The sequence below is a fragment of the Dipodomys ordii genome, unplaced genomic scaffold (assembly GCF_000151885.1).
Source record: "Dipodomys ordii isolate 6190 unplaced genomic scaffold, Dord_2.0 Scaffold116, whole genome shotgun sequence".
Taxonomy (NCBI): domain Eukaryota; kingdom Metazoa; phylum Chordata; class Mammalia; order Rodentia; family Heteromyidae; genus Dipodomys; species Dipodomys ordii.
The window spans coordinates 1,747,610-1,767,001 of NW_012267332.1; the positions used below are offsets into that span (position 1 = coordinate 1,747,610).

Sequence of the window (19,392 nt, forward strand, 5' to 3'; positions counted from 1 at the left end):
AAAAAAAAAAAATATATATATATATATATATATATATATATATATATATATTATGGAGCTGGGTGCGGATGGCTCACGCCTGTAATCCTAGCTACTCAGAAAGCTAAGATCTGAGGATTGTGGTTCAAAGCCAGCCCAGGCAAAAACATGCATGATACTCTTATCTCCAATTAACCACCAGAAAACCAGAAGAGGAGCTGTGGCTCAAGTGATAGAGTGCCAGCCTTGAGCTGAAGAGATCAGGGACAGTGCCCAGGCCCAGAGTTGAAGCCCCATGACTGACCAAAAACAAAACAAAAACAAAGATTATGGAGACAACAGAGGAAACTGGAACATGGACTTTAGGTAATTTTATTATGTCAGTATTCATTTCCTGACTTTGATAAACATTGTGCGGTAGCAGAAGGAACTATCCTTATTTTTAGCAAAGGTGCCCAACAGCTACAGTATGGGGTACATTTTTCTTAAGTCTGACATTTCTATAAAAATTACTAGCTAACACAAAGGTGTAATGCCTATGTGCATCTGATCATATAAAATAGTATTTATCAAAATGAACACCAGGAAATGGAAACAAGAGGCTTTTTTCTTTGTTGATGTTTTTGTTTTCCTTTTTTCTGTCTTGTTTATACATTTATCTGTCCTTGGGAGGATAAGGGGAAACACAGAAATGGAGGGACAAAGGGTGAACAAATACAGCAGTGGTATTCACTGGACACTATGTTGAAAATGAAATGTGCAACTTGTGGTTGGGGATGGCAGGAAAAAACTGGGAGAGAATGAGGGAAGGGAGGACATTGTCCAAAAAGAAATGTGCACTTTACCTGACTTATGTAATAGTAACCCTCTGTACATTACCTTTATAATAACAATAAAGAATGTTTTTTTCAAAATTATTGGCTTGTACTCATTGGCTAGATGAGGTCCCAATTTTGTTCTAATGTTGTATGTTTACTACATGTATCTGTATATATTTTCAATCATCATATGAATGCAGCTTCAGCTGAAATTGAGGAGCCTGGATTGAAAATGTTACAAAAATCATAATTTGAAAAATACCAGGGCTAGAATTACATTTCTTATTTCATACTGTAAATTTCCAGCTGAGGAGAGGAAAGGCAAACAAACTGCAGTGCCATTGCTGGGTCAGCTCTTGATGAGGAACATAAGCAAGGAGTGACCTACACATAATACATTAGAAGCCTGTGACACTTTGGCAAGTACCTATTGTCTTCCTGCCCTAAAGACAGAGCCAGAAGCAGTGGTTCGAGCCAGTAATACTGGTTTGAGGTCAGTTTGCACAAATGAAAGTTCACAAGACTCCATTTCAACCAATGGCTGGGCATGGTGGTATATGCTTGTTATCTCAATTATGTGAGAAACACAAGTAGGAAGATTGCAGCCCAAATGGGCCCAGGCATAGAGACCCTACCTCAAAAATAACCAGTGTAAAAAGGGGCTGCAAGGCATGGTTCAAGTGGTAGAGTGTCTCCCTAGCAAGCACAAGGCCTTGAGCTTAATCCTCATCACCATCAAAAAATAAAAATAAATATCTGGTCTAGTATAAGCACGGCTTGAAAGACAGGTTTTTTTCCACATCAAGTGTGCTCAAAGCAAATTGGTCTCGAGTATTTTTTTTGGGGGAGAGGGGTCCGGTCATGGGGCCTGAACTCTAGGCCTGGGCGCTGTCCTTCAGCTCTTCAGCTCAAGGCTAGCACTCTACCACTTGAGCCACAGCACCAGCTTTTTAATTTTTTTTTGCTTATGTGGTGCTGAGGAATTGAACCCAGGGCCTCAGTCATGCAAGGCAAGCGCTCTACCACTGAGCCACCTTCCCAGCCCCAAGGTCTTGAATATTTTTAAAGAAAAAATGCCAATCTGGCTAACTAGAATAATAACTTTCTTATCTCAACCTTTAGGATAGTCCCAGAAAAAAGCTGTTTCTGAGTCAATCACAAGGAAACAATGCTGGCCTCCGTGTTTCTCAACAGGAGTATGTTAGCAAATTTGGATGGCACAGTTTTGGGTCCTGGGGACTCTTACCTTATGGGCCATCTCCAATGGCTCTCCACCTTTGATAAGTATGCCATTTTGAGCACCTACTCCTGTCCCTACCATCACAGCAGTTGGAGTGGCCAGTCCCAGGGAACAGGGACATGCAATACACAGAACTGTGATGGCGGCTTGGAAAGCAAAGCGTATTATTGTTTCTGTTCGGGAGATACTTCTATTGTAGCCCTTTAGAAGAAAGGCATAAATTTTGGTTATTGATTCTGTGCTGTGTAAAACAAAAGAAACAAAACTTTATCCTATTTAAATAAAACCTCATTATTAAAAGTCACATATCCTAAACCTAGCTGCCAACATACATTTTAGTTACTAATAAGAAATAATACATTTTTTTCTTTCAAAAAAAGTGAGAAGCCTAGTGGGGCGCCGGTGGCTCACGCCTGTAATCCTAGCTACTCAGGAGGCTGAGATCTGAGGATCCCTGTTCAAAGCCAGCCCAGTCAGGAAAGCCCATGAGACTCATCTCCAATAAACTACTAGAAAACCGGAAGTGGTGCTGTGGCTCAAGCGGTAGAGCGCTCGCCTTGAGCTGAAGAGCTTAGGGACAGTGCCCAAGCCCAGAGTTCAAGCCCCACAACCGACCAAAAAAAAAAAGAAAAGAAAAAAAAAGTGAGAAGCCTGAAGTCAAAATTTCATTTGGGTAATTCTGGAGTTACAAACTATAGAGTGAATAGAAGCACCATAAAACTCCACATTTGATTTTTTTGTCTTCTTCTTTGAATCTAAGGAATTTTTATTTTAGGGAAAAATAAAATTCTGACTTTCAGTGTACTAACAGAATTAACCTGCCTTTCACATTATTCATAAAGATGATAAAAAAAATTCACCAGGCATGCCAAGGGCTTTTGTTGTATTTTGGACATAATAATGGGAACTGAGGCTCCTAGTGGCATTGAGTGTTTGCTCAGGTATGGAATTATTATGATTGACAGCATCAGGAAAAAAATCTTCTAAGACTCATTGACCTCGTGAGAAAAATTCCTGAAGGGAACTTCCAAACTATTCCATTATTCATTGTGTACTTCACCAACATGAATCATTTAAGTGACTTATTATACTATTAACCATAACATGAAAACAATACACAGTTGGGATTACACTTGTTTTTTTTTTCACTTAAAAATGTAAAATATGAGATCTGAGGACTGTGGTTCAAAGCCAGTTGGAACAGAAAAGTCCCCATGAAACTCTTATCTTCAATTAACCACCAGAAAAGTGGAAATAGCACTGTGGCTCAAAGAGGTAGAATGCTACTCAAGCAAAAAAGCTCAGGGACAGTGCCCAGACCCTGAGTTCAGGCCCCAGAACTGGAATAAAAGTAAAACAGGGGGCTAGGAAGATGGCTCAGTGGTAGAGCGCTTGCCTTGCAATGCATGAGGCCCTGGGTTCGATTCCTCAGCACCACATAAGCAAAAAGAAAAAAGCCGGAAGTGGCGCTGTGATTCAAGTGGTAGAGTGCTAGCCTTGAGCTGAAGAGCTAAGGGACAGCGCCCAGGCCCAGAGTTCAGGCCCCACAACCGGAAAAAAAGAAAAAAAAAGTAAAACAGTACATGGAGTGTCTTTTGTGAAAACAAAATCTTTTGTGAAAACAAAATGATGCCAGAAATGAGACTAAGTGTAAAATGTAAACAGTTCAATAGTTCCTTCTGGAAAATCATGGTGAGAAAAAATTCCAAAAGGAAATATTTATCCTTATAAAAATGCAAGTGTTACTATATTTGTGTATGTGAATATGCTGGTGCTCTACCACTTGATCCACAGCTCCACTTCGGCTATTTGGTGGTTCACTGGAGATCAGAATCTCATCAATTTTTCCTGCCCCAGCTGGCCTATAACTATGATCCTCAGACTGGCTTCCTGAGTAGCTAGGACTGCAGGCAGGTGTGAGCCCCAGGTGGCACAGCTGCAAGTGTCATTATTACCACTCTCTTATCCCAGCCCTTTAAAGACCCAGTTACTCCTTAGCTGTAATTTCCATTACCAAGTCATCTGCGATCCAAAATACAAAGTGGAAAATTCTAGAAGTAAAATTATAAATTGTAAATTATACACCACTCTGAGTAGCATAATATAATCTTCCTCTGTCCTCCTTGGCTGAAATGGGAATCATCCCTTTATCCAGCATATCCATGTTGTATACACCACCCACCCATTAGTAACCCAGTAGCTGTCTCTTCAGTATTCTAATAACTGTGTTCCCATGCCTGTGTTCAAGCAATGGTGATATTACTAAATTATGTTCCCCACATGAAAGAGAAGTGATGGTGGCAATTTGGATATGACAACAAAATTCTAGTAGGTGCTTACTTTAAAAGATGAGGTGAAAGTTTTGTAACAATTAGGAAAGAAAAACAATCACTGTGTATTGAGATAGCTAAGATCTAAAAGAATGAATCATTTGTCAATAAAACTGTAGAGGAAAAAGGAATGTGCACTGCTTTTGCTTTCATGCCTCCCACTCACTGCAAACATTATCACAGTGTATGACAAGTGCTTAATTAAAATGGAAAAGGTACCAGGCATGGTAGCACATGCTTGTAATCTTCCTGGGAAGAGGAAGCAGGAAAACCTTGAATTCAGCTTGGGTAGAGATCAAGGCCTTATCACAAAACTAACAATAGAAAAGGTATCAAATTTGTGTATTTATAGAAAAGCATAGTATATATAATATTATATAAAATATAAGCCCGCTGGGCGCCAGTGGCTCACACCTGTAATCCTAGCTACTCAAAAGGCTGAGATCTAAGGATAGCAGTTCAAAGTCAGCCCCAGCAGGAAAGTCCGTGAGACTCTTATCTCCAGTAAACCACTAGAAAACCAGAAGTGGTGCTGTGGCTCAAGCAGTAGAATGCTCGCCTTGAGCTGAAGAGCGTAAGGCCAGCACCTAAGCCTCACGACCAACAAAAAAATAAAAAATAAATAAAATAAAATATAAGCCAGGAGCCGGTGGCTCACGGCTGTAATCCTAGCTACTCAGGAGTCTGAGATCTGAGGATCGCGGTTCAAAGTCAGCCCGGGGAGGAAAAGCCATGAAACTCTTATCTCCAACAAACCACCAGAAAACCAAAAGTGGCACTGTGACTCAAGTGGTAGAGCGCTCACCTTGAACTGAAGAGCTGAGGGACAGTGCCCAGGCCCAGAGTTCAAGCCCCATGACCCACAAAAAAAATTTTAAAAAAAGATACTATATATATATATATATGCAGTATTTATATACTACTAGGTACCATCTGTGGTTGTAAACATTCATTAGGGTCTTAGAACACAGTCACTAAGGACAAGGGGGAATTAGTCTTCCCCTCTCCTCCCTCCCTCTCTCCCCCCTTCCTTTCATTCCTGTATGTGCATTGCAAATTAAATCCATGGCCTCACACCCAGGCACAGAACATGCTTTGTTCTAATACTCAGCTACAATCCCCATCCTATATTCGTAATTTAGAAAATTATTTCCACTTAATTACTTATGTGAAAGATTCGTACTTTTGCCTATAGCAAAGAGTTGTTACAAGTCACTTACAGGAAAGTAGGTTTCCACAATTTCGAAATTCTGAAATCCAATTATAATCCATACCACAAGGGTAGCAATGGAAACAAAGACGATAAAAGGAACAAAGTAGCCACTGAGTTTGTCTGCAAACTGCTGGATAGGAGCCTACAATTAAAACCATCATAACAAATAATAAGTAACTCAAGTCACCTTTTCTGTACAGAGTATACAGACAGAAATAAGTAAGCTTCATATTAATGTGACTAAATTGAGTCAAAGGAAAATATAAAAGCTAGATCAAGATTTACACTGAGAAGGAAGGCTTTCAAGAAAATACTTTGTGCTTTTTTTTTAGGGGGGCTGGGTTACCTTTGATGTCTGGGCCTCCTCCACAAGTCTGACAATTTGAGAAAGGGTTGTGTCTGCTCCAACATGTGTGGCACGGATAAGTATGGACCCATTCTGGTTAATGGAACCAGCGATCACAGTGCTGCCAGGTTTTTTAGCCACAGGCATTGCCTCCCCTGGAGGAAGAAGGAGTTAAGACAGATTTAGGGAGCATCAATGATCACTATCTTGAAACTCATACATTCATTGTCAATCAACAGTTAAAGGAGTCTTCCTCCATAAAGTAAAGACAAATGCTCCAATGAAAGCTGTCCTCCCTTTTGTTTATCTCACTTCAAGGCCAAACCCAGGGATCTAACTTTAAACTGGAAAAACCTAACATGTTAGCTCTTGTTGACAGATACTTCTGGAGTTTCACCCTAGTCCTACATCCCTGCTTCTCAACCTGTTCTCCAAGAGCATTTAGAAATGTAGGAGGAAGGGACTGGGAAGGTGGCTCAGTGGTAGAGCGCTTGCCTTGCATGCATGAGGCCCTGGGTTCGATTCCTCAGCACCACATAAACAAAAAGAAAAAAGCCGGAAGTGGTGCTGTGGCTCAAGTGGTAGAGTGCAAGCATTGAGCTTAAGAGCTGAGGAACATCGCCCAGGCCCAGAGTTCAGGCCCCATGATCTGACCCAAAAAACAAACAAACAAAGAAATGTAGGAGGAAGTTTTTCTTTGTGATAAGGACTGACATGAGGACAGGCAAGTGGTGCGACAGTAACTCAGTGGCCAGGGTCAGAGAAACTAAATTGTATTTGAATGAACAAGAAATTCCCCCAGAACTAAGAAATTTCCTACCCAAACTGGCAGGAGCAATGCTTCTGAGAAATATAGAGTCTGAAATTGTTTCCATGGCTCCAACAACTGAGCCTCTTCTGAAACTATCCAGAGAAAGAAGGTAGCAAGGCGACATTTTGATTCTGCTCCACACTTGCCTTAGGTATGCAAGAACTGTACAAATACTCCGTCTACTCTCTTAGGCAGATATTGAGAGGAAAACCTGTAGGTCTAGTCCAGCCAGGGCCAGAATAAGCTCTAGAGCAGGAAGACAGAAGACACATCTGGCCCAGGAAAACTGCCGGTCTATCTGTAGTTCTTCTACAAGAGACTGAAATAACTTATTTTGTTCTGCATTCTAGTAATCAACAATTTTTAGTGAAATGAATTTTCAATACTATAACTAAAACATGAAGCAAATCCAAGGAAATTGGTCTAGTACAACTAACGAACTCATATTTGCCAGTGCCAGGAACTCATGCCTGTAATCCCAACTACTCAGGAGGCTAAGATCTGAGGTGGTTCAAAGCCAGTCTGGGCAGGAAAGTCTATGAGACTCTTATCTCCAATTAATCACCAAGAAAAAGCTGGAAGTGGAGCTATGGCTCAAGTGAGAGCATTAGCCTTGAACACAAAAGCTCAGGGACAGTGCCCAAGTCCTCAGTTCAAGCCCCAGGACACGGACACACGGACACACACACACACTTTCTACAAAATGTAGAACCTTTTATGTCTATTTTCCTTAGCAGATTGGATTCACTTTCAGATTATGAGTCTCCAAAAAAACATACCTGTGATGAGAGACTCGTCAACCATAGAATGTCCTTCAATAACACGACCATCCACTGGAAATTTGCCTCCTGGAACAACCTTAATGATATCTCCACGTTGTACAAGCTCCACATCCACCTGTTCTTCACTGAATAGGAGTAATATAGTGTCATGGCAACATGCTTCCCACCCTGGTCTCCCCATACAAGCTTTGAGTTCAAGTCTATGCAATCTCATAGTAACTACAGATATACATTGGGACCACTACACTGGTCTTGCTCCCTGGTGTTGAACAATGCACTTCAGCATAAAGCACAAACTAAATGTTCATTGAAGACAAACTAAGTAAAAACTTTCAAAGTAATGCCATAGGTTTTGTTAAAACTATGTACTTATTGTGCAAGTTTGCATAAATAACTTTATGCCTATAAATAGTGAAAAATACAACAATGAAATATAAAGTCCTTAGGTCTAACTTCCAGTTTACGAGCAACACAAGTAACAAAACTAGTTAAATGGCATCACAAGGAAGCAAAGACACAATTTCAGACAAGTTTTCTGGTGCTTGTTTTCTTGTGGTACTAGGCATTGAATCAGTGCCACATGCATCATAGAAAAATGCTCTACCACACCATGCTATATCCAAAAAACAAACATTTAGACAGAGTATTCTCCAGAATAAACAATGGATCTTTTTCTATAAGTCAGTTATATTGAGGGATGGATAGAAGAAGAAAGGAAGGAAGGAAAGAAGGAACAAAGAAACTATTCCAGATAAAAAGAAACCTAAAAGATCGGGTAATGGTGGCTCTATGCCTGTAATCCTAGCTATTCAGGACACTAAAAGCTGAGGATCAGGATTCAGAGCTATCCTGAGCAGGAAAGTCCATGTGACTCTTATCTCCAAGTAACCAGCAAAGAACTAGAATTAAAGGTGTGGCTCAAGTAGTAGAGCACCAGCCTTGAAAGAAAAATCCAAGCAAGAGTGTGAGTTCAAATACCAGCTTCAGCACATCAAAAAAAGAAATCTAAGACATATAACAATATATACATAAACAAAAATATTGCACTGTGCTGCATATATATGTATGAGTCAATAGAAAAATCAAATTAGGATTGGAAATGTAGCTCTATAGCACTCACAGAGCACTTGCCTAACATACTTAAAGCTCCAGGTTCAATGCCTAGCCCTAAAAATTAAAGTAGATTTTTTTAATGCAATGATATACCAAATCTTGTTTGAATTCTATTCCAAACAGATTTAATACATTCTAGAGACAAAAGGAGAAAAGTAAACATGAACTGAGTATTAAATGATGTTAAAGAATTATCATTTTGTTAAGTACAATATGGTATTGTGTTATATAATAATATATCCTGAGTACAGGTGTGATGGTACACTTTCGTAATCCCAGCACTCAGCAGATTGAGGCAGGAGGGGCAGGAGTTTGAGGCCAGTCTGTATTATATAGAGAGACATTCTCTCACAGAACCAAAAGGTTATTGGCTCAGGCTGGCCTTGAACCTATGATCCTCCTCCCTCTGCCTACCTAGTGCTGGGTTCTAGTCTTGTGCCACCATACCTGTCCTTTCCTAGAGATCTACTATAGAAATACTGGTTAAGCCAGGTGCTGGTGGCTCATGCCTGTAATCCTAGCTCCTCAGGAGGCTGGGATCTGAGGATTGTGGTTTGAAGCCAGCCCAAGCAGGAAAGTCTATAAGACTCTTATCTCCAATTAACCACCAGAAAACCAGAAGTGGGGCTGTGACTCAAAGTGGTAGACTGCTAGTCGAGCAAAAGAGCTCAAGGACAGTGCCCAGGTCCTGAGTTCAAGCCCCACAAGTGACCAAAAAACATTAAAAGAAATATTAGGTAAAATATATGACTGGAATTTAATTTGTACTGCAACAACAGAAAGGCAAAATGAGTACATTAATCAAATATGACAAAATATGGATAACTTAAATGTGTGATACTGTTGTGAGTTCATAATAGTCTTCTCTCTACTTGTAAGTATATTTGAAAACTTTCATAAGAAGTTAGAAAAAGAAAAGGAGGGTGAAAATAAATACCTCAGGAGGATATTTTCCGAGTTAAGAGTTACAATAGTTGCTTCTGTAGCTTGTAGTGAAATTAGCTTTGCAAGAGCCTCTGATGTTTTGCCCTATAAATTAAAACAAACATATTGACAATGCTATGAAAGAAAATGTTCAGGTCTTAACTAAAATAAAGCTAGAATCTTCATGTCTAATAAACACCTTAAGAAATTAAGTTGCTCAAAATCAGAAAATTTTTCACACTAAAAATAAGCATATAAAATATAAAAATGATTAGGTATCACTTATAAAATAGGAAAGTAATAAGGAAAACATCAGGAACCCAATAGATACATGGGCATAGGTCATGAATAGACAAATTTTCCAAGAGGAAAAATAAACACAAGACACATGAAAAAAATGTTTCCCCATACCATTAATGGAAGAAATGTAAAAAACAGCTCTCCAATACCATTTAATGCCTAACTAGAAATAATTTAAATAAAATGCAACACTGACACAGGGACAACAGTTTGCTGGCAAAAACTGTTGCAACCTGCAGCATGAGCCATAGAAAACGTTTAATTCCTCCTAAGATACAAGGACAATGGAAATGACTATTAGATAGGGATATAATCAATGTAGATTTATCAAAAAAGAAAAATTAGGAACATTTTAATTGAGAACAAAGCCAGGATGATTTAGTAGGTGAGAGCACCACAGACTTGAAAGACTATTATGTAGGAATATGAAATAATTATTTAGTCAGGGGAAAGGGTAAAAACCATATGGAATGCATGTATGTTATGATTGCAACAGCTAAATATAAACATGTGTTGAACAGGATTAAATTAAAGTATGAAAGTATGGGTAGATTTTTCTCCATCATTATTTTAAACTATGATATCAAATTTTCAATTAATGATATGACACAAGTAAGTACATCTCATGTATCTCTCTCCTAAAATAACCATGGCATATTGTACTACTCACAATAGTAATTCTAAACATTGGGAATTCTACTAAAGGAATGTTCAACTTCAAATACTGCCGAAAGAAAATAACTTCTTTTGAATAAATGATTAACTACATAAATCACTAATCCCCATTTATTCTAACAAGTATTATCCCATCTTATATGTTACCTTTGCTATGTGTTCCAGCCACCGGCCCAGTGCAATAAATACAAAAAGCATAGGAGGGGTGTCAAAGAAGGTAATAGGGTTCACTTTGGCTCTCTCATACATGGCCACGAGGAGAATAATCAGCGAATAGGCAAATGCAATGGTGGTGGCCAGCACAATCAGCACATCCATGTTCGCTGTCTTATGCTTCAGTGCTTTGTAAGCCTGAATGTAGAAGTACAAACCTCCACAAAACTGCAATAGAGGAATGAAAAGCAATGAAATTTCTTAAATGCTGAAATTCACATACATACCTCAGTAACCTAAAGAATTAAAATGTATTCCCTTTGCCTTTTAAGTAATCTAGAAATACTAAGGAGAGAATGTAGCCTGGAGGAAATTAATACTTCAGTGGCTATGTGTGCAGAGTGAAGGCTTCAGGTTGCTCTGCACTGCATGTCTTCAAAGGTTATCTTCTGTAAACCAATAGATTTTCCACGATATTAAAAAAAAAAAGCAAAAAGCCAGGCTGGGAATATGGCTTAGTGGTAGAGTGCTTGCCTAGCATGCAGGAAGCCCTGGGTTCAATTCCTCAGTACCACATAAACAGAAAAAGCCAGAAGTGGTGCTGTGGCTTCAAGTGGTAGCATGCTAGCATTTAGCAAAAGAAGCTCAGGGACAGTGCTCAGGCCCTGAATTCAAGTCCCAGGATTGGCAAAAAAAAAAGAGTTCAGACACTGAGCATGGTAGCACACAGTGACAATCCCAGAAATCAAGGGGATAAGGCGGGATGATTATGAGCTCAAGGATAGCATGGCTACATAAGGAATTTGGGGACAGTCTCAGCTATATAGCAAGTTCTTCTCTGAAAGAAAAATTCAGATGGTTCATGGAAAAGAATTTACATTTTCTCAGGAATCTTTTTTTGTTTAAGACTTACCCCCTTCACCGTTTTTCCTTTTCTTTTTTTGTTTTTTTTTTTTTTTGTCGGTCATGGGGCTTGAATTCTGGGCTTAGGTGCTGTCCCTTAGCTCTTCGGCTCAAGGCTAGCGCTCTACCACTTGAGCCACAGTGCCACTTCATGATTTTGAGTGGTTGATTAGAGATAAGAGTCTCATATGGACTTTCTTGCCTGGGCTGGCTTTGAACTGTGATCCTCAGACCACAATAGCTAGGATTACAGGCATGAGTCACTGGCACCTGGCCCCTTTACCCTTTTCTAAGTGGTATATCACAAGCTGTTTTGTTGGTAGACCTAACTAGAAAGCTTATTTTTCAGAGTATAAGAAAATATACAAAAATATTTTAAAAATCACCACTCTGTCTTGTTTTGGTCCAGTTGGTTAGTTTTGACTTGGGCTTTATTTGCTTTTTTTGTGGCACAGGGAATGGAAGCTAGCGTTCTAAGTATGAGGAAAGTACGTTACACTGAGCTATATCCCCAACTCTCAGTACTGCCTTTTACAAGCACATAAAGGAACCAAATTATTAAATGGAAGTATTCCTTTCCATAGTAAAAATTTATCTCAAAACAGGGGTTGAAAACTATAGAAAGTAGGAGAATGAGAGAGAAAGAGTAATCAGGGGGTGAATATGACCAAAACATAATGTGTGCATATATGGACATATCACAATGAAACCCTTCACACTGTACTTAGAAGAAAGGAAAAAAAAGCAATGTAATGCCAGACAGAACTATTCAAGTTATACACAGTAGCAGATATGAATAGCAAATCTAAAAGGCTGGCACTCTTCTCTGCTTTGTCATTAAACAAAATTCTTAGGGGTTAAATGGAATGTATTAGCTACTTTAACTATGCAATTTAAGATTTTTTTATTTTTTATTATTAATAAGTTTTTTTATTGTGAAAATACCATACAGAAGGGTTACAATTACATGAGCAAGGTAATGAGTACATTTCTTATCAAACATTGTTGCCTCCTCCTTTGTTTCCCCTTACCATCCCTGCCCTCCCATCTTCCCCCCAAGATTATTTTTGTAAAAATTCAGTATAAAACGATGGAGCTTCTAGCTAATATCAGTTTTGCAGCTGGAATTAACAGTGCCTGAGGGTGTGTATATGTGTGTGCTCTACCAGTTGAGCCACAGATCCACTTCTGGTTTTTTCGTGGTTAATTGGAGCAAGAATCTCACAGACTTGGGCTGGGAATATGGTTTAGTGGTAGAGTCCTTGCCTTGCATGCATGAAGCCCTCAGTACCACATAAACAGAAAATGCTGGAAGTGGCTCTGTGGCTAAAGTGTAGAGTGCTAACCTTGAGCAAAAAGAAGCTCAGGGACAGTGCCCAGGCTCAGGACTGGCAAAAAAAAAGAATCTCACAGACTTTTCTTGCCCCAGCTGGCTTGTAACTATGATTCTTAGACTTTGGCCTCCTTAGTAGCTAGGATTACAGGCATGAGCTAATGGTGCCTGTCACATTTTGGTTATTGTTAATCATCAACAAACAAATGTTATTAATATTTCACTTGCCTGTACTGGTATGCACAATAAAAACGACAGCAAATTCATAATGGACAGTCCTGGCAGGATTTGGCGCTCCAGGAACATTGAAGAATGGATGTTGATCATTTCTTCATTGCTTATGTTCTGACTATGATGCAGAGTGGCAAGGTGGTGGTCCATAGCCATCATATATATCATCAACCCCATCACAGGAATACAGAAAAACAGGCTTACAAGGAATGATCGTCTCCATCTAATATGGAGGGGGAGGGGAGATCATATTAGTAAGTAGCTAAAGGTTAAAGATTCTAAATTCAATAATGAAATATAGGTTGTAACCATTCCACCAAGTACAAGGATGACAGTGTAAAAAGTGAAATATTAGCATGATGTTAAATTTGGAAGGAACAATCAAAATCTGTTGTTTACTGATAATCCAAAAGTACTTACTGTCTAATTTCTCGTTTATGGTCTAGGTGACTTGCTGACCGATCCTTCTTGACCAAAGAAGCTTCAAAACCTAAGCTCTAAGGAAATTCACAAGAAGAAATTATTTTAATGTATAAATATGTTGAGAAATTCTAAGCCATGATATTATCATTTAAAACAAGTCACATACTGAGTGTATGTGACTCTGGGGAATGCAAAAATCAAGAACACTTTAAGAGCCTTCTGCTCTTAATGATCTTTGTTTTTAATTTCCTGTCAAAGCAATTTGTATGTTCTCAATTATGGCTAACATATACGCTATTGTTCTCAAACTAAAAATTTAACTCAAGTGCAGTTGTCCTCAGTATAGGTCCTTATTAACAGGCCACAAAAGCTATTACTGTATCATATGTGAGCAACGTAACACACTGAAAAAAGCAAATGTGAGCTGATGAAGATGTTGATTATATTGTTACTTACACTAATAAGATCTTATATGAACTATTAATAGGCCTCAGATCATTAGAATCTGATAGTACACTGGAACTTTTTTGTTGTCAGTCATGGGGCTTGAACTCTGGGCCTGGGCACTGTCCCTCAGCTCTTCAATTCAAGGCTAGTAGTCTACCACTTGAGTCACAACACCACTTCTGGTTTTCTGGTGGTTAATCGGAGTTAAGAGTCTCAGGGACTTTCTTGCCAGGGCTGGCTTTGAACTGCAATCCTCAGATCTCAACCTCCTAAGTAGCAAGGATTACAGGCGTGAGCCACTGGTGCCCGGCTTACACTGTAACTTTTAAAGCACTTACATATATATATACATTACTGCTTACAACTTACTGAAGAACCTAGGGTCAATTTAGCACAAAGAAAAGGTTTGGTCTTTCAAACTTTTATTTTAATTAAAAGTCGGGGTCTTAGCGAGGTACCAGTGGCTCACGCTTGTAATCCTAGCTACTTAGGAGGCTGAGATGTGAGGATCGCAGTTCGAAGCCATCCTGGGCATGAAAGTCCCTATGAGACTCTTATCTCCAATTAACCACTCAAAAGCTGGTAGTGGTGCTGTGGTTCAAGTGGTAGAGTGGTAGAGCTCTAGCCTTGAGCACAGAGTGGCTCAGGGACAGTGCCCATGCCCAGAGTTTCAGCCCCATAACCAGAAAAAAAAAACTCGGAGTCTTTTGCTTTAACCTAACAAACAATAATACATAGATAGGGCTGGGAAGTTGGCTCAGTGGTAGAGCGCTTGCCTCGCATGTATGAGGCCCTGGGTTTGATTCCTCAGCACCACATAAGCAAAAAAAGCCAGAAGTGGCACTGTGGCTCAAGTGGTAAAGCACTAGCCTTGAGCTAAGGAGCTGAGGGGCAGCGCCCAGGCCCAGAGTTCAGGCCCCACAACCAGATCAAAAAAAAAAAATACATAGATAGCGTCATGTTTCATTTTCATAGTGACTAATATAAATCTTACTCATAAAAAAATTGTACTGTGGGGCTGGGAAGGTGGCTCAGTAGTAGAACGCTTGTCTTGCATGCCTGAGGCCCTGGGTTCGATTCCTCAGCACCACATAAGCACAAAGAAAAAAAAGCCGGAAGTGGAGCTATGACTCAAGTGGTAGAGTGCCAGCCTTGAGCTAAAGAGCTGAGAGACAGCGCCCAGGCCCAGAGTTCAGGCCCCACAACCCAACCCCCCAAAAAAAAAATTGTACTGCATAGCCGGGCACCGGTGGCTCACGCCTGTAATCCTAGCTACTCAGGAGGCTGAGATCTGAGGATAATGGTTCAAAGCCAGCCCGGGCAGAAAAGTCTGTGAGACTCTTATCTCCAGTAAATCACTAGAAAACAGGAAGTGGCGCTGTGGCTCAAGTGATAGAGCGCTTGCCTTGAGCTGAAGAGCACAGGGACAGCACCCAAGCCCAGAGTTCAAGCCCCATGACCAAAAAAAAAATAAAATGTACATTATGTCCATTTTGTAACTTCTTTTAAAGTGATCTATAGTTCTATCTTCTTGTTATTAATAGTGTAAATATGCCTTTGCTTAAATTTTATTTAAAATTTAAAAATTACACTTATAAAACCAATACATTCTACTTGCAAAATTCAAAACAATATCGAAAAGATGAAAAAATGAAAGTCTCTCTTTGTTCTTATTTTTTATTTTTGTATTGGTCCTAGGACTTCAACTCAGGGCCTAAGCACCATCTTTGAGCTTTTTTTTTTCTTTTTGCTCAAGACTAGAGCTCTACCACTTAATCCACAGCTTCATATCCAGCTTTGGGCTGTTTAATTGGAGGTAAGAGTCTTACAGACTTTCCTGCCTAGGCTAGCTTTGAACCTTAATCCTTGAAAATGAAGTTTTTAATAACATTCTTTTGTTGTTGTTGTTATTGTTAGACATGGGGCTTGAACTCTGGGCCTGGGCACTGTCCCTCAGCTCTTCAACTCAAGGCCAGTGCTCTACCACTTGAGCCATGGCGCCACTTCCAAAACGAAGTTTTTAAAAATGGACATATTTATTCTAAATTCTGAGAGATCTTAGCTGGAATATTGAAAGGAAAGATATATTTTCATTGTCACTTTCTGATGCAAACCAGATGGAATTCAAGGGAGCTAGAATGAATTTGTAAGAATAAAGAAAGATCACATTTTCCAAAAAGAAATGTACTCATTACCTAACTTATGTAATTTTAACCCTACTGTACATCACCTTGATAGTAATACTAAAAAGTTTCAAAAAGAAAAAAACCAAACATATTCTGTTTTGTATTTAAAAAAAAAGAATAAAGAAATAAAGAGTCTTAGGACTTACTTCAATTGTGTGGATAATGTCTCTAGGACCAATAATTTCTGGATCATATTTAACATGTGCTTTGTTAGTTGCCAGGGCCACAGAGCAGTAGAAGATCCCTCGGTGCTTTGTAAGAGTAGATTCTATTTTATGTACACAGGAAGCACAAGTCATTCCTCTTACCTGATTAAAAACAAAGCCTTTGTTACTCCAAAACATACTTTTTTTTCAATTAACATGAGTTAGACTCCTCATATCCTGGAAGTTGCCTGAAGGATATTCAACAAGTTAAAAATTTATTCAAGAATATCTACTCCATGATAATGACAAATTGCCTTGTGAAGGTTAAAATGTGTTTGTGACTTTAAGAATCACTATTCCACAATACTGTGAAATATGTGAAATTTGTAATCACCTAATCTTAATTTAAATAAAAAGTGTGAGAGAAGGGATGGGTAATAATGTTGCCAGACACCTTGTACCTTGTACTCATACTGTTTTGTAGAATGGGAAGTTTTTTGTACAACTACTTAAAGATATAATAATTAACAAATGTAAAAAAAAGAGTATCTACTGAAGGAATAACAGCAAATATGGCCAGTATAGACCCCTAAAATTCTTTCCTCCATAAAAGAAAGAAGAAAACTGGCAAAAAAAAAGTCAGAATTATTCTTTTAAAAAAATTCTGGAGGGCTGGGAAGGTGGCTCAGTGGTAGAGCGCTTGCCTTGCATGCTTGAGGCCCTGGGTTCCATTCCTCAGCACCACATAAGCAAAAAAGAAAAAAGCCGGAAGTGGCGCTGTGGCTCAAGTGGTAGAGCGCTAGCCTTGAGCTGAAGAGCTGAGGGACAGTGCCCAGGCCCAGAGTTCAGGCCCCACGACCGGACCCAAAAAAAAAAAAAAAATTCTGGAGCTGGGAATGTGGCTTAGTGGTAGAGTACTTGCCAAATATGCAGAAGTCCTGGGTTCGATTCCTCAATACCACATAAACAGAAAAAAACAGAAATGGTGCTGTAGTTCAAGTGGTAGTGTGTTAGCCCCTGAGTTCAAGCCCCAGGACTGGCAAAAAAAAATTCTGGCTATGTGGCCTTATTTGTCTATTCTCCTCCCATCCAGTCTTATAGACATCTCTCCCCACAGTAACAAAACTAAAAATAAAAAATTAGCTCCAGAGCAGCCAGTGGAGAGGACAGGAAAACTTAAAAGTGCTTTCAAAGTCTCATTTCCAGAGTACTGTCATTATTTGACAATTAACTGTCATCTGATAGTTCCCTGAAATAGCCCACTTGCAAAAGTGCCTGTGTGGCTGGGTGGTGCAGTAGCCCATGCCTATAATTCTAGCTACACAGTAGGCTGAGACCTGAGGATCATGGTTTGAAGCCAGCCCACCAAAAAAGTCTGTGATGCTTTTATCACTAATTAAGCACCAAAAAGCCAAAACTGGAGCTGTAGCTCAAGTGGTAGAACACAAACATTGAACAAAAAAACTCAGACACAGTGCCTAGGCCCAAACTTCAAGCACAAAAATTAAAAATTAAAATTAAAAAAGAGTCTTGAGGACTTTCCTGTCTAGGCTACCTTTGAACAATAATCCTCAGATCTTATCCTCCTGAGTTGCTAGGATTACAGGCATGAGCCACCAGTGCCCAGTTCTCTCTGTTCTTTTTATGTGACCTTCCTAAGACAATTATTGCTAATTATTATGTATATCAACTAGTTGGTCCTTTAAGTATATGTGCACACAATACATATATATATGTGTGTGTGTTTATATACATTCTTAATTGCATCTTTAATTAATTGAAATAATGTAAATTGGTTATAGTATCACACTACAATTTGTTTTTGTTCAAATAGTATATCATAGAGATTTACTTGTCCATCAGTATTGATCTATTTTATTCTTGAAGCAGTTATTTAAAAAAGTAGTTATATGCAATCTATAAAAATAATTTATTGGAATTGGAGCTGTGGCTCAAGTGGTGGATCAATACAAACCTTGAACAAAAAAATAAAACTCTCAGAAACAGCACCTAAGCCCAGAGTGTACACACACACACACACACACACACACACACACACACACACACACACACAGTTAATCTACATGTTTTCACTGATTCCCAACTCTATTTTTTTTTTGGTCAGTCATGGGGCTTGAACTCTGGGCCTGGGCACTGTCCCTCAGCTCTTCAGTTCAAGGCTAGCATTCTACCACTTGAGCCACAGCGCCACTTACAGCTTTTTCTGTTTATGTGGTGCTGAGGAATCGAACCCAGAGCCTCACGCATGCAAGGCAAGCACTTTACCACTGAGCCCCCTTCCCAGCCCCCAACTCTATTTTTAGTTCTTAAAAATATATACATATATATCCATTCCATGTTGGAGGGTTACTATTAAGTTATATATTTCTATTTTTTAGTTTTCTTTATTTTCATTATATATCTTCTTTTCTAAGCCTTTAAGTATCTTTACAGCTCTTTTATAAACACCCTCCAAGTATTTTCTGGACATCTCATTAATCACACAAAACTTCTTACTTACAACAAGTTCCAAAATACCATCTCCTTCATCGGCATTTTCAATCACAGTGGCTCCAAATCCAAGCTCTCGGATTAACTCTGCTATCATTGAGGGTTGTATAACAGTAGGATTATATCTCACTTCTGCCTTACCAGCCATCAGGGCCACAAGCACAGAATGTATTCCTGGGAGTATTGATAAGAAAAACAATACAGGTAACAGTCTTTATCAAAGAGTAATGGTATAATTACTTTTTAGTATTTCTCATTTAACTGTGAAAGGACTGAGGTGAATCTGTAGAAATATATTAATTTTTATTTGAGTTTTAAGCCAAAATGATATAAAACTATTTGAAAGGTGGCCTCATTCACTTAACCTTATTATGGAAAATTTCAATTACATATATATGAGAGAAGGGCTGTGAAGGTGGCTCAGTGGTAGAGTACTTGCCTTGCATGCATGAGGCCCTGGGTTCGATTCCTCAGCACCACATAAGCAAAAAGAAAAAAGCCGGAAGTGGCGCATTGGCTCAAGTGGTA

At 39.1% G+C, this 19,392-nt stretch overlaps 1 protein-coding gene across 1 annotated transcript in view; it reads right to left on the reverse strand.

The window, feature by feature from the left end:
- The window catches only part of Atp7a (ATPase, Cu++ transporting, alpha polypeptide), a 122,433-nt gene that overhangs the window by 27,935 nt on the left and 75,106 nt on the right, over positions 1-19,392 (reverse strand). Inside the window, exons 6-15 of the mRNA XM_013028901.1 lie at positions 18,875-19,038; positions 16,354-16,515; positions 13,572-13,648; positions 13,149-13,374; positions 10,679-10,912; positions 9,570-9,661; positions 7,517-7,644; positions 5,927-6,081; positions 5,588-5,722; positions 2,044-2,238 (exon numbers count right to left, since the gene is read on the reverse strand). Of these exons, the coding sequence (XP_012884355.1) occupies positions 2,044-2,238; positions 5,588-5,722; positions 5,927-6,081; positions 7,517-7,644; positions 9,570-9,661; positions 10,679-10,912; positions 13,149-13,374; positions 13,572-13,648; positions 16,354-16,515; positions 18,875-19,038 (1,568 nt within the window). The remainder of the gene's footprint in view (positions 1-2,043; positions 2,239-5,587; positions 5,723-5,926; positions 6,082-7,516; positions 7,645-9,569; positions 9,662-10,678; positions 10,913-13,148; positions 13,375-13,571; positions 13,649-16,353; positions 16,516-18,874; positions 19,039-19,392) is intronic.